This window comes from Stylophora pistillata, chromosome 12, assembly GCF_964205215.1.
Source record: "Stylophora pistillata chromosome 12, jaStyPist1.2, whole genome shotgun sequence".
Lineage (NCBI taxonomy): Eukaryota > Metazoa > Cnidaria > Anthozoa > Scleractinia > Pocilloporidae > Stylophora > Stylophora pistillata.
Genome location: NC_142530.1, coordinates 6,785,001 through 6,800,843, shown reverse-complemented (window position 1 = coordinate 6,800,843; position 15,843 = coordinate 6,785,001). Strand labels below are relative to the sequence as shown.

General features: G+C 38.9%; 2 protein-coding genes across 5 annotated transcripts; both read left to right on the top strand.

Moving 5' to 3' along the window:
- The first annotated feature begins 155 nt into the window (after nt 1-155).
- Nucleotides 156-6,472, top strand: LOC111333370 (uncharacterized). The gene is made up of 7 exons (XM_088742041.1): nt 156-1,511; nt 2,636-2,738; nt 2,904-3,040; nt 4,422-4,500; nt 5,167-5,300; nt 5,624-5,735; nt 6,118-6,472. Exons 1-7 carry the CDS (start codon nt 1,357-1,359, stop codon nt 6,160-6,162), a joined length of 765 nt encoding a protein of 254 aa, XP_088598167.1. The 5' UTR covers nt 156-1,356; the 3' UTR covers nt 6,163-6,472.
- Nucleotides 6,473-6,595: 123 nt separating this feature from the next.
- LOC111332332 (putative flavin-containing monoamine oxidase A) lies at nt 6,596-15,574 on the top strand. Of its 4 annotated transcripts, none has more exons than XM_022937662.2 (11): nt 6,596-7,712; nt 8,366-8,445; nt 8,768-8,942; nt 9,533-9,647; nt 9,984-10,144; nt 11,148-11,237; nt 11,796-11,883; nt 12,540-12,811; nt 12,981-13,067; nt 13,896-13,996; nt 14,692-15,574. In XM_022937662.2, exons 2-11 carry the CDS (start codon nt 8,429-8,431, stop codon nt 14,828-14,830), a joined length of 1,245 nt encoding a protein of 414 aa, XP_022793397.2. In that variant the 5' UTR covers nt 6,596-7,712; nt 8,366-8,428; the 3' UTR covers nt 14,831-15,574. The 4 variants fall into 4 exon arrangements, with proteins under 4 accessions (XP_022793397.2, XP_022793391.2, XP_022793383.2 ...); XM_022937656.2 differs by having other exon boundaries at nt 8,366-8,453; nt 11,148-11,196; nt 11,800-11,883; XM_022937648.2 differs by having other exon boundaries at nt 8,366-8,453.
- Nucleotides 15,575-15,843: the final 269 nt, after the last annotated feature.

Genomic DNA, 15,843 nt, shown 5'->3' with positions numbered 1-15,843 from the left:
GGCCACTTTGGAATTCTTTGGATAAGTCTCACAGACCTAGATCTTTCTGAGTGTTTTTTAATCTGTGCTGCTCAGAAAACCGCGATGACTTAACCAATTGCACGCCAGTCCATAAACGAAAGAAAACCACAGAAAAACTGAGTGGTTTGGTCAGTACTCACGCAACGTTAAAATTTGTCATCTGTCCCTTCCACAACAAATAATTACCATAATCTATTCCTTTAAATGGCTGATTCATTTGAAAACGATAAACAAAACCCGTAAATGAAGAATTGGTCCACTACTTAGTATGCGTGCTGATCGAGTTATGGACGCACACGAGAGAAGGGTAAGAGTTGCTTTCGGCTACGCTTCAAGCGACTCTTAGGTCTCTCTTGTGCTCTCCGCGTAAAAATTGCTCGAGGCGTAGCTAAAAGCAACTCTTACGCTTCTCTCGTGCTCTCCAAACTTCCCGCGTTCTTATATAAAAAAAGGTTTAGACAAGTAATGGTTTAGAAAATAAAATAACTAATTACAGTTCTGGTAAAAATTCCTAGGCCACCCAAAGGAACAAATGGCGGTAAATATCTAATGTAGAAGGGTTTTTCAACGCGAGTAATGACCAAACCGTTTACTTCTGTGGTTTCTCCGTTTATAGACTCGCGAGCTCTTGGTTAGTGCACGATTAACATTCCAGACATGCAGTAATACATAATCAGCTCATAAACGAGGGCACATATTAACACAGTATTTGTTCAGCTACCAATTGCCGCCAGATAACGCAATATTGCTCGAGAAGGGAGGGAGGAGAAAGCTTCAGCCTTAAACGAGCGCCAAATTTGTCCTTTTTGCCACAGCAACCTGGCAAGCATAGAAACATCTGAATAGCAGATTTGTGTCACATCAGCAAATCAACAAGTTACGTCCTGTATTGCGTGATAGATCAGGTCTCGCTTGTTTGGTCACGAGCGTCAAACAATTCAAAGAAAGTATGACGAGATAATTTATGCAACTGACACGTCTTTATTTCTCCCTTATTTTCTTCACATATCCGATCCATGATTACAAGACATTGGTATACATTTTGTCTCCTATTTTGAAGCGTTTCAACCCATCAGGAATATTTCTCAGCAAATATCCGAAGATTGCATGTAATCCCTCCGTTGTAAACAAAACACAGTATATCCGTCGAGTTATTTTAACACGAGCCGCTTTTGATCCCATAACAACAATAATCAGCATACAGCTTTGTGCGTGAGACCATCGCTCACGTGGGTGTTGTCTGCATGGTATAGTGTTACCACATTTTACGAGGAGCTTACAATAAATCCACTCCATCGTTCTCCCGTCACCATCAAGATACCAGTATTCCTCAGAATGAAGTTCTTTATTTTCGCTTCCGCTTTAATTTTATCTTCGTCTCTAGTGCAAGCACTAAAAAAATGCGAAAAGATAGACGCTTGCAGATGTTCTACGGATGAAGGGGAGATAAATATTTGGAGCGTTGCAGGACAGAAAACAAATGGAGCGAGGTAAGTGTTAGCTTTTTAAAATGCTTTAGAGAAGATCGGCTGAGATGAAAGGTCTAGTTTGTATAAGCAAAGGGACTCGTGTCTTTTTCTGAAGATTCGATAAAACATTCATTTATTATGACTTCAAGGTGGCTTCGGTATGAAAGTAACCTTATCAAAACGGCTAGAAAGGGCGACGGAAAAATTAATATTCTTCTTCAGCTTCGTAGCATTGCGTCTAATGTGTAACTTGACAGAGAAACAGCGATAATAAATTTGCAAATTATTTGTCTCATTTAATTCTCAAAAAAAAAGGCCATGCTGTTCAGAGGCAGAGCTAATCCATGCCATGTGTTAAACTTGAACTTTGACTTGGGCCATGGCTAAGCATGAAATCCGTGTAATGTTTCGAACCGGGTGAGATGATTTGATGTCCTTTTCTCCTAGCACTGCAGAGCGCTGCTACAGACGTATGTCTTTTTTTCCCTCGAGGCAAAAGCACCGCTTTTAAACGTTGAAACATACCGCTGATTTATTATTTGTATCCGTTTCTCCTTCCTTCACACCACCATTCCCCCCCCCTCCCCCCTGCGAGTTCTTGCTCGCAGGCTTAAGTATCCTCAAGTCGATGACATGCCTGTATCAGAGTAAATTATTCCCGCAGGTAATATTGATTGAAAAAGATTCTGCCGCTAGATGAATAATTTTTTGCATGAATTTGGCGTTAACGAAAATTGGCAACATAGGAAAAAAACGTTCTAAAGACAACTAGCGGTTCTTTCTTGAATTTGTGTCCATCTTGGCTGAATTTGTTTGTTTGTTTATTTTTATTTATATTTTTAACATGCTGTCTGATAAGGTGGTAAGCAGTTTACGTTTGGGTACTGTTTTTTTTTTGTCTACAAAGTCAAAACATACCACGTGGTCGGTTTTCAAGGAGTCTTTTGTTATCACAGTGATTACCAGGAAAGTGTTCTTTGTTCTCTCACGTCTACGGAAATGATTTACCATAACAATGTACTATGATGTGGACGACGTTTGCGTGATTCAGAGGAAGTCTGCGTGACAATAAGTTGTTAGATGAGGGAGGAATGGGGAGACTCGAGAATCCAACTGTACTAACTTCCTCTCTAATAATCAAACAGATTCAACATTTCAGCATCCGGTGGCGCTCAAAAGTCGACCTACTATCTGTGGAACCCCTGTGGCCCGAGGACCGACCAGGGCCACCCCTGCCAGGATTCTTCTGTAAGTTTGTAATCTAAGAAATGCGTGCATTTACCACGTTATGGAGAATGTCGTTTTAGGACGGAGAGAAGTTACCAATCTCTCTCCGCCCTGGTCGTTTAGTAGCGTTTTTATGCCCACGAGGAGCGAGAGCATCGAGTAATGCTAACCTCACCTCATCTGCAGGTTTGTCAAGTTACCCAGATAAATCCTTCTAAAGTGTCACGCGAGAATATTGGAGAACACGATCTCTCAAACTGCATCCTTGACAAGAAGAAAGGACAATGTATGTTGACTTATGGAGTCATGGGGAAAAGCCAAGTGTAAGTATCACTTGTTTAGCTGCTGTCATTTAAATTTTCCACAGGCTGCCTGAAATTTCCCTTTCATAATGAATGAACCTGCGAGAAGTCCGCGGATTCCTCATAGCAAATTTGAGTAACTGCACACCCACCCCTTCCCTAAGCCAACACTAACCCTACATACATACATACGTTAGTTGACCACTCCCCACGGGGGCTTTTCAGGGCCAATTCCTACCCATCCCACCCCAGGGGAGGACATCCACAACACAGTAATCTCGTGCGTGGGAAATTGACGTCTCCTACTCCTAACCCTGCAGGAGACGGGGCCTACGGTTTATTTGTCCTTATCCGAGAAGACTAGAATATCTATCCATTTCTTGATTATATAAAGGTAGCAAATTCTCCTCACTTATTTTAAGACCATGAGTATCGGTTCGGCCGGGGCTCGAACCCTCGACCTCCCGCACAACACAATCCGGCGCTCTAACCAGTTGAGCTAACCGGGAGGCGGTTAATTACCTTATTATCAGTTGCCTGTTGTTGGGTTAGGGGAGGGGTGGGTGTGCAGTTCCTTAGATACTGACATCGATCAGGAGCCCAGAAAAAATGGACTCCTTCATTGATCCACTTTTTTTTAGCCAATCACTCACAACGCGTTGATTTTTAGGTATAGAATACACTAATAATAATAATAATAATAATAATAATAATAATAATAATAATAATAGTCTTTATTACACGACTCGGGCAGTCAGAGGGCCAATAACTAAAATCAACCAATCAAAATGCTCTATTGCCGGTCAATATTCTCTCAGTATTGGACCGGGCACTGTCCCGAATGGTCCTGAATGATACCGCACTTGTGTCCCTTTGAACTTCAGTCGTATAATAAATCTCTTATTAACCGAGCTTGCTCGGGACCGTACTGGAAGAATATCGGCCCTCGGTCTTTTTTGTACGGACCTCGCTGCGCTCGGTCCGTACTGTCAAGACCTCGGGCCGATATTCTCCCAGTACGGCCCTCGCGCTTGGTTAATAAGATATATTTATTCTCTCAAGATAAAAGTACATATCTCAAGTTACAATATTAAAAAGATAATCTAAGAATCGTTGAATATTAAAAAAGATAATCTAACAATCATTAACTATAACTAGACAAATAATAATTTAAATATTATATCTAAAAACTAGCCTATTTACAAACACATTCTTAAACCTTTCCGAATTTATTCCAGGATGATGGACAATTCTATTTCTGAGGTTGTATTTTGTCTCTTTTTTCTTAGGAATAATTTTGCTTAGCGGGCAACGGGGGTCAGCGGATCGTGCCTTGAAGAGCTTTCTATCTGCCTTTTGTAATAAACTAACCTTAATGGGTTTTATAATTTTCACTTCATAGGAAAACATCGATTTCCATGGTGTGTAGTGAAACAGAAGTTGGAAAAGTCGGCCCCATGAGTGTCGCTGGCTCTTCCTATGTAGGTTTGCAATTCTCGTACAACTCTCTTCGTTTACTTAACACTACGACCCGATCGAATGGTAATAACAATGATGATTATGATAATGATCACGATAGTCATGATAGAGCGCTCCTCGATTGAGTGTGACAAAACCAAAACCAAAGAGAACTCACAGTAAAAGCAAGTAAACTTCAAGCCAACTCCTAGTTGACTTGTTAGCTCAGTTGGTATAGCACTGCACCAGTAGCGCAGAGGTCATGGGTTTAAATCTCGTACGGGCTTGAATTTTTTTTTTTCGGCCTTATTTCCACTACCATATAAGTAGGGGTTATTACTGCGAGGATCGCTTTCATACATTTCAGAAGACTCTTGTTTCCGTGTTTTTTTTTTTTTCCCAACAATTCGAAGACGGAAATCGTGCCGTTTCTCCAAGTACTTTGGTGATAATTGTCACTATTCCAAAAAATGTCAAGGTCACAATCTACAAGTCCCTAGTCATCGCTGTCTGACTTCACGAATAACAAAACCTTGAGGAACATGGTCCTTTGCTTGAAATAGCGTTCTTATTTGTCATAATGGTCGCTAACTTCCCGGCGATACTTCATGCAATCTTCCATCTTGGACGCTCATGTGAAGATCCAAACCTTTCCTGTTTTTAAATTGTTTATTTTTCATCCTTTACAGTCAACGTCCCTGCACAGCATTTGCGCATGTCCAGGAAGATGTCTGCTCGATGCCAAAGAGGATGCCGGGATTCGGTTTGATTCGTCAAATGTTGGGGGAAGTGGATTGAGTGTCGGTGCTATCATGGGAATAGCGTGAGTGAATAACTGTACTTTTCTCACAATTGAATGGTAACCACCCAAATCAAATAAATCGGAACATTCTTTTAAAGAAAAAAAGACATCGCTAATTTAATAGTTTCTCTCCGGCAACTAATCTAGTGTCCAGGTTTCCTCATTGTTTTATGAACTGAGTCCGATTTGACGATGAAATTTTCTAAGTCTTCCTACATCAGAAAATTGTCTTTTCAATAGTTCTTGAATCAAAATTTACAGTGGTTTGAGTCGTAAGAACCAAATGTAGCCGGTCACATGAACACTAGTTTAATTTTCATTTCATTTTTCCTTTTCTCTCACAGAATTGCAGGTGTCATCTTCTTAATCGTTTTGCTTTTTGCAATTTTTATATGCTGCCTGCGCCGTAAGCTGCCCTCTGGTATTCCTAAGCCATCTGTCTGTACCACGGTGAAGGTGGGTTGATAAAATGAAATACGTTATGGTAAATTCTTCAAGAGGCCTTTTAACCTAATCATTGAAGCAAGGGCTGAGAAAAGATTGACGAGAAATAAAGAGTATAGCCTGTTGCATGCGTTTAAATGCTCTTCGTCTTGATTACTCAGTGGTCTCCTTGCACAAGCTCCAAAGAGTAAAACGAGACGTTCTCGGTATCTTGAGGAAATCTTCAAATCTTCAGGTCTTCCTGCCGGCGGAAAAACGCGCGTTCTGCAGCACTAATAGCAACTAAAAAAGAAAGACGACAATTTATATTTTTTGTTGCTTATTTGTTATGTATCGTTTTGTGCATAAAGCTTACTAACACAGTATCTTCTTGGTTTAATTTGTACTGATCTAGGTTGGATTAGGTATGATCAAGAAGAAACTTTGTCCATGTTGCTAAAGAAGGCGGAAGAAACGTGTTCCCAACTGATCTAAACCAGAGCGGTTGCGTTCGAGCTGACCAAATGTAATTTTTGAACGACTTTTAGAAGTCAAGAATCTGCCAGCGCAGAGCACTTGAGCGAAAAATACTGCGTTCTTTATTTCTTGTTGTGTGAATACAAGCAAAGAACAAAGCGTCTTGCCCTTATTTTGAGCAAACTTGGCGCAAACACAACATTGTTTTCAAATTTTTCTGGTCACTTCAAGTACGCACGTGCGTATATGCGTATAGGACGCTACGCGCCTGAAATAAACACATTTTATCGTTACGATTCGCCTCGAGGCTGTTTTCAGGTCAATCCTCAGTCTGGTACCCAGACCTTTCACGGTCAAGCAGTTGTTGGTTTAAGTAACACGGTTGGATCTGGGTCGGAGATTTGTCAATTCTTTTACTCCCAAGATCTCATTAGTGATTCTCCTTACTCTCTGCCATACAATTGTTATGGTGTTAGATCGGAGAATTTAGTAGTGGGTCGACTCATAATCCCCTGATTGACATTTTCTTCATTCTCAATTCTCATCGCTTGTCTGCTTAATATTGTATTAATTTTGTAGGGAGAAATTCTGTTTTGGTCACTCATCCAACAACCCCAACCCCTCACCCTTTAAACCCCGAAGAGTGACTAGCTTTTAATTTCTCCTTACGATATCATCCCTGAATCAAACTTTAAAGGTCATGAGAATAATGGAAAAGATCAACAGCCACAGATGCTGTTGATTGTTAAGCAAATTCTCCTTGTGAGAACCTTAGGAAATGACTGTATAGAGAACAGTTTGGAGAATAAATATACGGATGTTGGGTGTGAAAGGGATGAAAGAGAGCTACGCCCTTGTCGTTATAAAGCGCCAGACGCAGAAAAGAAGTTTACTCGTCTCCAGTCGTCATCAAAATATGTGGTACGACGGGAGAAGAAGTGTGTGGCCTCTCTTCCTTACCTTATGAATTTGCGCTCCCACCCTGCCCGCGCAGGTTGCCCGCAATTTATAGGCGACTGGGGACGAGTTAGGACGTCATCATGCCGTGACAATCATAAGGATACCTTTAAGACATTCTTGTATTTCTAATGTGGCAGATTTTTAGGAACCATTTTCACCTTTCAGAAAAAAAATGCCGATGGATTCTTGAGAGAGAATAAAAAATTTGTGACTGCTTGCAGTGTTTTGCATCCCCACCTCTCTCTCTTGGTTAGAGTCTGCAAATTTGGTTCCAGATTTCTTGCGGGCGCACATTTTCGTGTTTCCTCTGACATTATGACCTATTAGGTAATGATTGGTCAGGAGCAGTAGTTTTCTGAGCCCAACTTTTGCATCCTAGCCATTGTTTAATAAATTTTCCGCAAAAAAACAAAAGGAAAGTTTCCTGGGACTTGTAAGATAATTTACAAATGGCCGCTTCACCAGAAACTGTCGACGTTGTCGTCATAGGAGGGGGCATGTCTGGCCTTTCTGCAGCGTACGAATTGTTGAAGAAACGGCCGCACACGAAGCTTGTTGTTCTCGAAGCTAAAGGTATGCGTAAAAGTTTTGACAGGTCGATAATTTGTTGGTGCAAACTTTTTAAGGGCATCGGTAAGTTGATCTTTTGAGCGTGACCTTGTAATACATGCTAAGCTTGCATGCCGGACAGCTGGTCTCTCTTAAATCTTCCTTCACGCCGTTAAATTTTCATGTTGCACTCTTTACAAGTATCGTACATTTGTAAAAAATTGATGTAAAGTCTCGTAATGTAGAGCTCATCAAGTCCTTGTGGGCGATCACGCGATGTTCATCGCTCCCAAGATGTAAACGCTAAGTAGTTCTTAGCCCTTTTCTGCAAAACGTTTCTAATATTATTTTTATCTCTAGTACTTGTTTTAATCAAGCAATTACCTTAATAGTTTATATTTTATATCTCCTCATCATTTACTACTTTTGAGTAGTTAATTGTTTAAAAAAAAGTCAATTGATATCGTGGGGAGAGATTACTTGGAGAGATACGTCAAACTTGCCATTAAATTACATTTCTCTCATGAACTTAGTGCGTGATTCAGGGGTGAGGTGGAAAATAAAAATTGGATGCTAGTCGCTCTAAGAGGTCAAAGGACTCATAGATAAAGAATTCATTCAGAGGCACAACCTCCTTGAGTATAATCTTTTGATCAAAATGTGTTTTGAAAACTTAGACAGAGTTGGTGGAAGACTTGACAGTGTAGAACTCAAAACTGCAAAAGGAACTGACAGATGGGATGTTGGAGGACAATGGGTATGTAGGTGAGAGCAACTGAACGTGATATCCTATTCATTACAGGTTTATGAAATCTTATCAACACCTAAAGTAAAGGAGATTTAGTATATATACAGTAGAACACCACTAACTCAGACTCCCAAGAGAAACAAAAAATGGCTCAGGTTGCTGGAGTTATAGCTGATAGTAAATGAACAATAAAGTGGTGTCAAGGGAAATGGGATTTTGTTTGAGTTACTGGGGGGCTCAGTTGATGGAGTTCAAGTTATCAAGTTAGCGAGGTTCTACAGTAGGAAAATAAGTTTACTTCCTTGAGCTAAATTTTTTGTTTCCTTCCCAGGAATCAAAAGACTCTTATGAGTCTACTTGAGGAATTGGATGTTGAAGTGTATAATCAATGGTACAATGGAAGCAAAGTGTTACACAGCAGTAATGATGTTATTACTAAGTATTCCGGTAATATTCCACCCGTGTCTTATATTGCAGTTCTTGACCTGTTGTGGTTAATCTATAAGGTAAGTTGCAGACAACTCTGAGTTAATAGTTTGTCTACTTAAAGCTGGTCGACTCAACTTTCAAATTTGCTTGACCCAGTTTTGCTAGTTTAAGCAGGAGGCCGGGGGGAGGGGGGTGAGGGGGCATAGAACTAACATTAACACTTTCTATTCCCTGCTCTTCCCCAGCCTTCACCTCTTCTCCCACTGCTTGCCATTCTCTGCAAAACATAGCTAATAATGACATAGGAAGGTTTGTCTTTTTTAATTTAAATCCCCAGTCTTGTCTGCTTGAACTTCTCTTTTTACTATCCTCCTGTACCCTCCTGTCTGTACCCTCCTGTCTGTCCCTGTCTGTACGTACAGTGTGTTTATTAAAGCTGGATATTAATATAACTTATCATGTAAAGTTAATTTTAGTGTTTTCTTTTTCTTTTTGCTTGTTAAGTTTTTGCTCACTCAAAGCCCCATTTTCAGGGGAGAGAAGATGAGAGAGCCTAGAAACTAGGCTGGCTCACCAAGTGAACTGAGCACAGAGCTGGAAAGAGAGACTTAAATGATAGCTTATTTTACAAGACAATTGAAATATTTTTTCCCCAATGGTCTACAAGGTTGAGAACATGTGCAAAAAAGTTCCCATTGATGACCCTAGTAAGTGCCCTCGTGCTATAGAATGGGATGGAATGACTTTAGAGACATGGAAACAGCAGACACTATGGACAAATGGTGAGAAATGTGTTACAGTATCACACATTGTTCAGAGATGTACCCTAGGCACTCTTTAATCCTTAGGATCTCTCTAGATAGAAACCTGGGAACTTTCTTGTTAACTCTCCCCTAGTCTGTGTTGTAAGAGTTTTTTTCAAGGCTCTCTCACTGATTTTTCTCCCTCCCCAGTTAACCAACTCCCTCAATTTCTAAATCTACCCTGGCATATTTGAAAATGCTTCCAAGTGCGATTTTATTCTATTGTTGTTATCATATTAATATCATATTATTATTTTTTATCTCCATGACTATTCTACTTGACAATTTTATATTTAATACTATTTTCTATTTTAGCTATAAAAGAGTTATTTGATGTAGTGATAGGCATCATGTTTGGAGTGACACCATCTCAGATGTCTTTCCTGTATTTTCTACATTACCTGAACTGTTCGGAGGGGTGGTCTATTATGACAGATCCAACTGTAAAGGGCCATGCACAAGAGTGGAAAATTAAGGTATTGGTACTTGATTTATAACTTTTCAAGTTTCAACTACAGTGGAATCGGCACTGGTTAATCTTTTCTTGATGAGTGCCTCCCCCAGCTCTAGTGCCAACTCACCACGCCAATACAGTGGAATCCCGATTTCTTGAACCTCCAGGGAAACGCAAATTGGTTTGAGAAATCGGGAGTTCGAGAAATCGGGAGTTCGAGAAATTACAAGTGAAGCAAATCCAAGGGAAACAAGGTTTGGTTCGAGATATCAGGAGGTTCGAGAAACCGAGGGTTTGAGAAATTGGGATTCCACTGTATATCAGACAAGTGCCCCTTTCAAATAATCGTCCCCCAGCCCTCCTCCCTTATTTTCTTATAATAGGGAATCACAAAGAAAACCTGTTTTATTTTGCCAGTATATTTATAATTTTTAGCTCTAGCCACAGCAGAATCAGTACAGGTTAAATGTGTCTTGATAACTGCCCCCTCAAGTAAGCACACTCTTTCCAATAAAGGTAAAGGTAAAGTCTGTTTACGAGCCTAGTGGCCCATTAGGCTGGTGCTTAACTCCGGTTTCTGTAGCATGAAGCAACTAGAAGTATTTCTACTCCCCCCTGGATGGGATGCCAGTCCATCGCAGGGTTACCCCCAGCATTAAATTGCTGGTACCCATTTAAACACCTGGGTGAAGAGAGGCACTGTGAGAGTAAAGTGTCTTGCCTAAGAACACAACACAATGTCCTGGCCGGGGCTCGAACCCGGACCACTCAATCCGGAGTCAAGAGCACTAACCATGAGGCCACCGCGCCTCCCCTCTTTCCAATAAGCACCCCTCCTTTTAGCCAAAATTCAAAACACAGTAATTAAATACATGGAGTGTGGATTGTATTGGAACCTTCTATTAAATGATATAGAACGAAATTTTTACAGTTAGAAATAAAATATTTTAAATTACCCAGTAAGTTATTACCCAGCACATATTATTAAATGTTTGTATAATGTATATTTTGTTTTTTGCTCAAAGGGAACTGCACATGGAGTAACTGAGCTACTCACCAGTAGACTTGGAAAAGGTAGAGTTCTTTTAAATCAGCCAGTCACATCAATAAAACAGGTAAACATGTAACACATCTCCTGTGACAGGGGTCCAATAATCCAATGTCAACAGATTTGAGATTCTAAGATTTTATCAGTTCAAGTTCTATAAGTATGTAGTACATGAGAAAATAAGCAATCACTTCCTGTTTTGCTTATCACTTTTAAAGTCGCAGGGTTTTGCTCTAACAAAGCCTGGATACTGTGTTAGTAAGAGTAAGGGACTTTTAACTTTTGTCTTAAAGCAAGTTTTGTGATTAAATTTGATCAATTGAATTGCTCATGGAGAAAGTATTGGTATTCAGTTCTATCAAAATGTGACTGCATGCATACAATGTTGTGGATGGCTAATGATAAATTGTAACTTCAAGATCTATGAGATTCTGCTCTCACAGTGCTTTTCTTTGCCAGTAAAGTATGTGAAATAAATATAGATATATGTGTAACAGAGTTAAAATAACTCTTACTTAACTTAACTTAACCACCTTAACTACATGGAGGGAAGCATTAACATGAATTGAAATTTGAACAGTAAATAACATGTCTTGATTCATTTAACACATTTTTGTTTTGAAAGGAAGATGACCATGTGATAGTAACCAGCCTTGGTGGCCAGTCATATAATGCCAAGTTTGTAATTCTAGCCATTCCACCTCATTTAATAGGTTAGAATGAGAACAATAATTATTTGAATATTTCTCTGTAAGTATTGTGTAATTTTCATTTTATAATCCACAAGATATTTTTGCTCTATAATGCGATTGATCATGTGACTGAATGTTCCCAAACTAAAACTGGGGGATATCGCAAGATATCACCCAAGCAATATATTTCCCTAATTTTCAGCAAGTCTTCGTTTAAATTTAATTCAAGATGAGAGAGTGTTCTATGGCTGTTACTTAAGAAGGGAAATATTTGTGTGTTCATAAAGTCACACCACAGAACATTCAAAACAAAACATCCCACGCAGCGAACAGTGAGCTTTTTTCAAACATTTTTTCACATCTGTTGCAAAATATTTGAAGGATAATGAACACAATAGCCTCTATTTTACAAAAGAGCTAGTATTTGTCCTTGGACATTGTCTGTTTCTAAAAGCTCATAGTTTTCCTCGAGCTTTTCTCTTGGAAAACTGTTTACATCTTAGAATGGATAATGTCCAAGGAGAAATATCCATGCATATTTTTGCTCCAATTAGATGCCATTATTTATAAATATTGCCAACCTGGCCTATATCTAATAGCCATGCTGATTCATACCTTTTTTCTGATTCATTCTATTTTTACCTTAGAGGTCTAACTTTATTGCCAATTTTTCCAAGGTCAGATCAAATTTAGTCCACCCCTCCCATACAACAAGCAGCGTCTTATTCAAAACATGCCTCCATCACATTTGATGAAGTTTGTGGCAACATACTCAACGGCGTTCTGGAGGAAGGCGGGGTTATCAGGAGACATGGCCAGAAACACAACTAAAGGATTGTGTGAGAGTAATCCTATTGCAATAACATTTGATGCCACATCAAGTGATGGAAACCCTGCAATTGTTGGATTTATAACTTCATATGCGGCAGCTCAGTGGAGCACAAAAGCGGTAAAGTGATATTTAATGATATCTTTAAAGGTGAAGCTAACCTCTAGAAGTGATTAACATGTAACTTCTCCTGATAATATTTATTTAGTATATTATACAGCAAACAAGGGAAGTATGCAAGTTTTCCTTGTAACTTCTGAGTTTTGATCCTGAATTTTTTTATTGCTAGGATAAAAGTAAAAGAGAAGCCATCCTCAAGGCTTTGAAATTGTATTTTGGTGAAGAAGCTGAGAATCCTCTAGATTTTACAATAAAGGTGGGTTCAACTGCTTAAAAAACAGATCTGTGAAGTTTAAAGTGTAAGCTTTACTTTGGAGAATTTTCAACAATTTGTGCAAGATTTCCATGAAAATAAGGGATTCAATTTTGAAATTGAGGAGCCTTTGGAAAAAATTCATTTTTAAAAGAATTCTCTTTGTGAGTTGAACACCATATAATGATTCGATATGGTGCCTTTGTTCCAGTGAGCACCCCTCTCAAATTTGTGTTTGTTGGTAAGTGCCCCCTACTGAGCTAGCAGTCACACTGCAATAAGCACCCCTATTCTAATCCTGTTGATCCTTTTTTTATAAACATCACAACTTTGTTCCATTCACTCTGCTGTTTCTCAAGAGAGGAAATAAATGTCCTGCCCTTGATAAGTGCCCTCTCTTTATCAGTCAGTCCTTATAAATGACCCAGCCACTCAGTTAATTTTTTTTTTATTCATCGAGAGTACAGACAAGAAGATGGATATTTTGGAGTCTATGAGAAATTCTAACCTAAGTCAAATGTACAGACTTAAATCTAGCAGTTTTATTACTGTAATGTTTCCTAGTTCAAGATACCTACTAGAACTTCTACAATTCTTGAACAAAGAAATCACAAATCAACTTGCTAGTTTTAAATCATTTTGACATCAGATTCACCATCAGCATGAATGGATATTATTTTCACAAATATAATTATAATTACAATAACATTATTTTCTCAGTAAATTGATAGATTTTTGAGGTTACATTTAGACATTTCAAGTCACGTGTGTCACTCATATTTATTTATTTCATTTTATTTTATTTTATTTTATTTCATTTTATATAATCAGGACTGGTCAAAAGAGATGTGGAATGGTGGATGTCCAGTAAACGTGATGGTCCCTGGAGCAATTACAAATTATGGAGACTGTTTACAGGAGCCATTTCTTAGGTAGGTAGGCATTATTATTAAGACTAAACCCTTGCAGGTAGTGTTAAATCCAGGTGGAGGTTCACAGGGGTTGGGATCTCCTCTTACAACTTGTTTGACACCATACTTCTTGCAACAAGATTGCATGTTACATCACCATATGTAATTTTTAATATTTACTTGTCTTGTAAAATTTTTTAGCTTATCTAAGCTATAGCATTTAAGAAATTACATGTTTTCTGAATCAATGTTTGGACCTCCTTCCCCTTTCAAAATTTTGCAGACCCACACTGGCTTAAGTGGGTCTTGTCTAGAAATTCGAAAAAGTAAGTTTGGAAACACTAAAGAGAAAACGTAACCTCACACCATACTCCCAAAATAATTTAACAGATGTTGAGAAACTTGAGAATTAAAGGGGTGTTATATAGTGGCATTATCTTCTCTATAAAACCATCAGTCAACCCTTGAGTCCCTAAGAGGAACATGCATCCAATTTTTCGATATGGTATCACTGTTGATTCAGACATTAAAGTCATGAGAATGAAATAAATGGTGGCCATGTAAAGAAGCTCTTGACTTTTGCACTCAATGTGTTGGTTTCATAGGAAATTCTTAGAAGAGTGTGGAGGATGTTCATGCCGATGTGAGGGTGTGAGTAGTTAAGCTCTCAGTCTACACAGAGTGAACTAATTTGTAATAATATCATCTTTTGTCAGAGTTCACTGGGCAGGGACTGAAACAGCAACTGAATGGCGTGGTTTTATGAATGGGGCAGTACAAGCAGGCCAGAGGGCTGCAAATGAAGTGTTGGACAGCTTAGCTTGTGCACCAGTCAAACGTGGTCACACTGAGTAACACATCTGGGTGTTGCTTGCAAAATGTACATTTATATTTATAATTCTGGTCAACTCTTCCATGTACACCAAATCGAAATATGGAGTCCAATTTGAATTACTATTGTTCTGGACTGACTAGCCTGTGATAATCCTTTTGTGTTCCCACACGAAGACGAGGCTAGTAAGTCCAGAACAATGGTAATTCAAATTGAATGCCATATTTCGATTCGGTGTATAGAATAATTTTTTTATATAATTATGGAGAATACTCATGCATAAGTATTATATTAGTGTTTCAATAGATTAATAAATAGATTTAGCCAAGCCTAAAAGCAGAGCTCCCAAGTTCACAATATCAGTGATAACATAAAAGATGTGCATTTGCCAAGACTCGCCCCAGACACCACTCCCTTTGTTTTGATAGTCTCCCCCCACCCTACCCATGCAATCTGAAGGCACATATGTACGTATGTATGCTCAGTCAGTCATGTGACAACCAAACGAAAAGAGGTTGACCATATTCCATGGGTATGGAGCTCTGCCCCACGCACGCTTTGTGCTCGTGGGAGCCCCGCTAATATTTAAATGGTTTATTTGATCTTTACCATAGAAGGCTTTGTGTAGGACAAAACAAAATAACATTAAACAAGAACTAAAACAAAAAACAAAACAAAACAAAATGAAACTTCAAAGAGATCAATGCAATGGTGTTGTGGCTAGATGTTGCAAACCTCTATAACCTGAATCAGTTTATAAGACAAAATTTTATTGCAAAAAAAAAAAAAAAGGTTTGTAATTCTTGTAAAAGGAAAAGTACAACCGATGTAGATGATATGCCAAGTCTAGGGAAACAAAAATTCTTGTTGCAATTATTTTCTTGTGAGGGGTGTAAGGAAGGGGTCAAGGACATTGAAAGAAAACTAAAACTTAAGACACAGTCATATTTGAAACCAAGGTATATGTGAAACCAACAAACACGGGTCTACTATTACACTACCAAAGCCATGTAGACAAATCGCTACAAACGGAGCT

Excerpts from the sequence above, each read along its gene's own strand:
- LOC111333370 (XM_088742041.1), top strand. The coding sequence starts at position 1,357 with ATGAAGTTCTTTATTTTCGCTTCCGCTTTAATTTTATCTTCGTCTCTA. Across the intron at positions 3,041-4,421 it reads GTCATGGGGAAAAGCCAAGT|GAAAACATCGATTTCCATGG; the intron begins GTAAGTATCACT and ends TTCACTTCATAG. Across the intron at positions 5,301-5,623 it reads GGTGCTATCATGGGAATAGC|AATTGCAGGTGTCATCTTCT; the intron begins GTGAGTGAATAA and ends TTTCTCTCACAG.
- LOC111332332 (XM_022937648.2), top strand. The coding sequence starts at position 7,589 with ATGGCCGCTTCACCAGAAACTGTCGACGTTGTCGTCATAGGAGGGGGC. Across the intron at positions 10,145-11,147 it reads CACAAGAGTGGAAAATTAAG|GGAACTGCACATGGAGTAAC; the intron begins GTATTGGTACTT and ends TTTTGCTCAAAG. Across the intron at positions 11,884-12,539 it reads CATTCCACCTCATTTAATAG|GTCAGATCAAATTTAGTCCA; the intron begins GTTAGAATGAGA and ends AATTTTTCCAAG.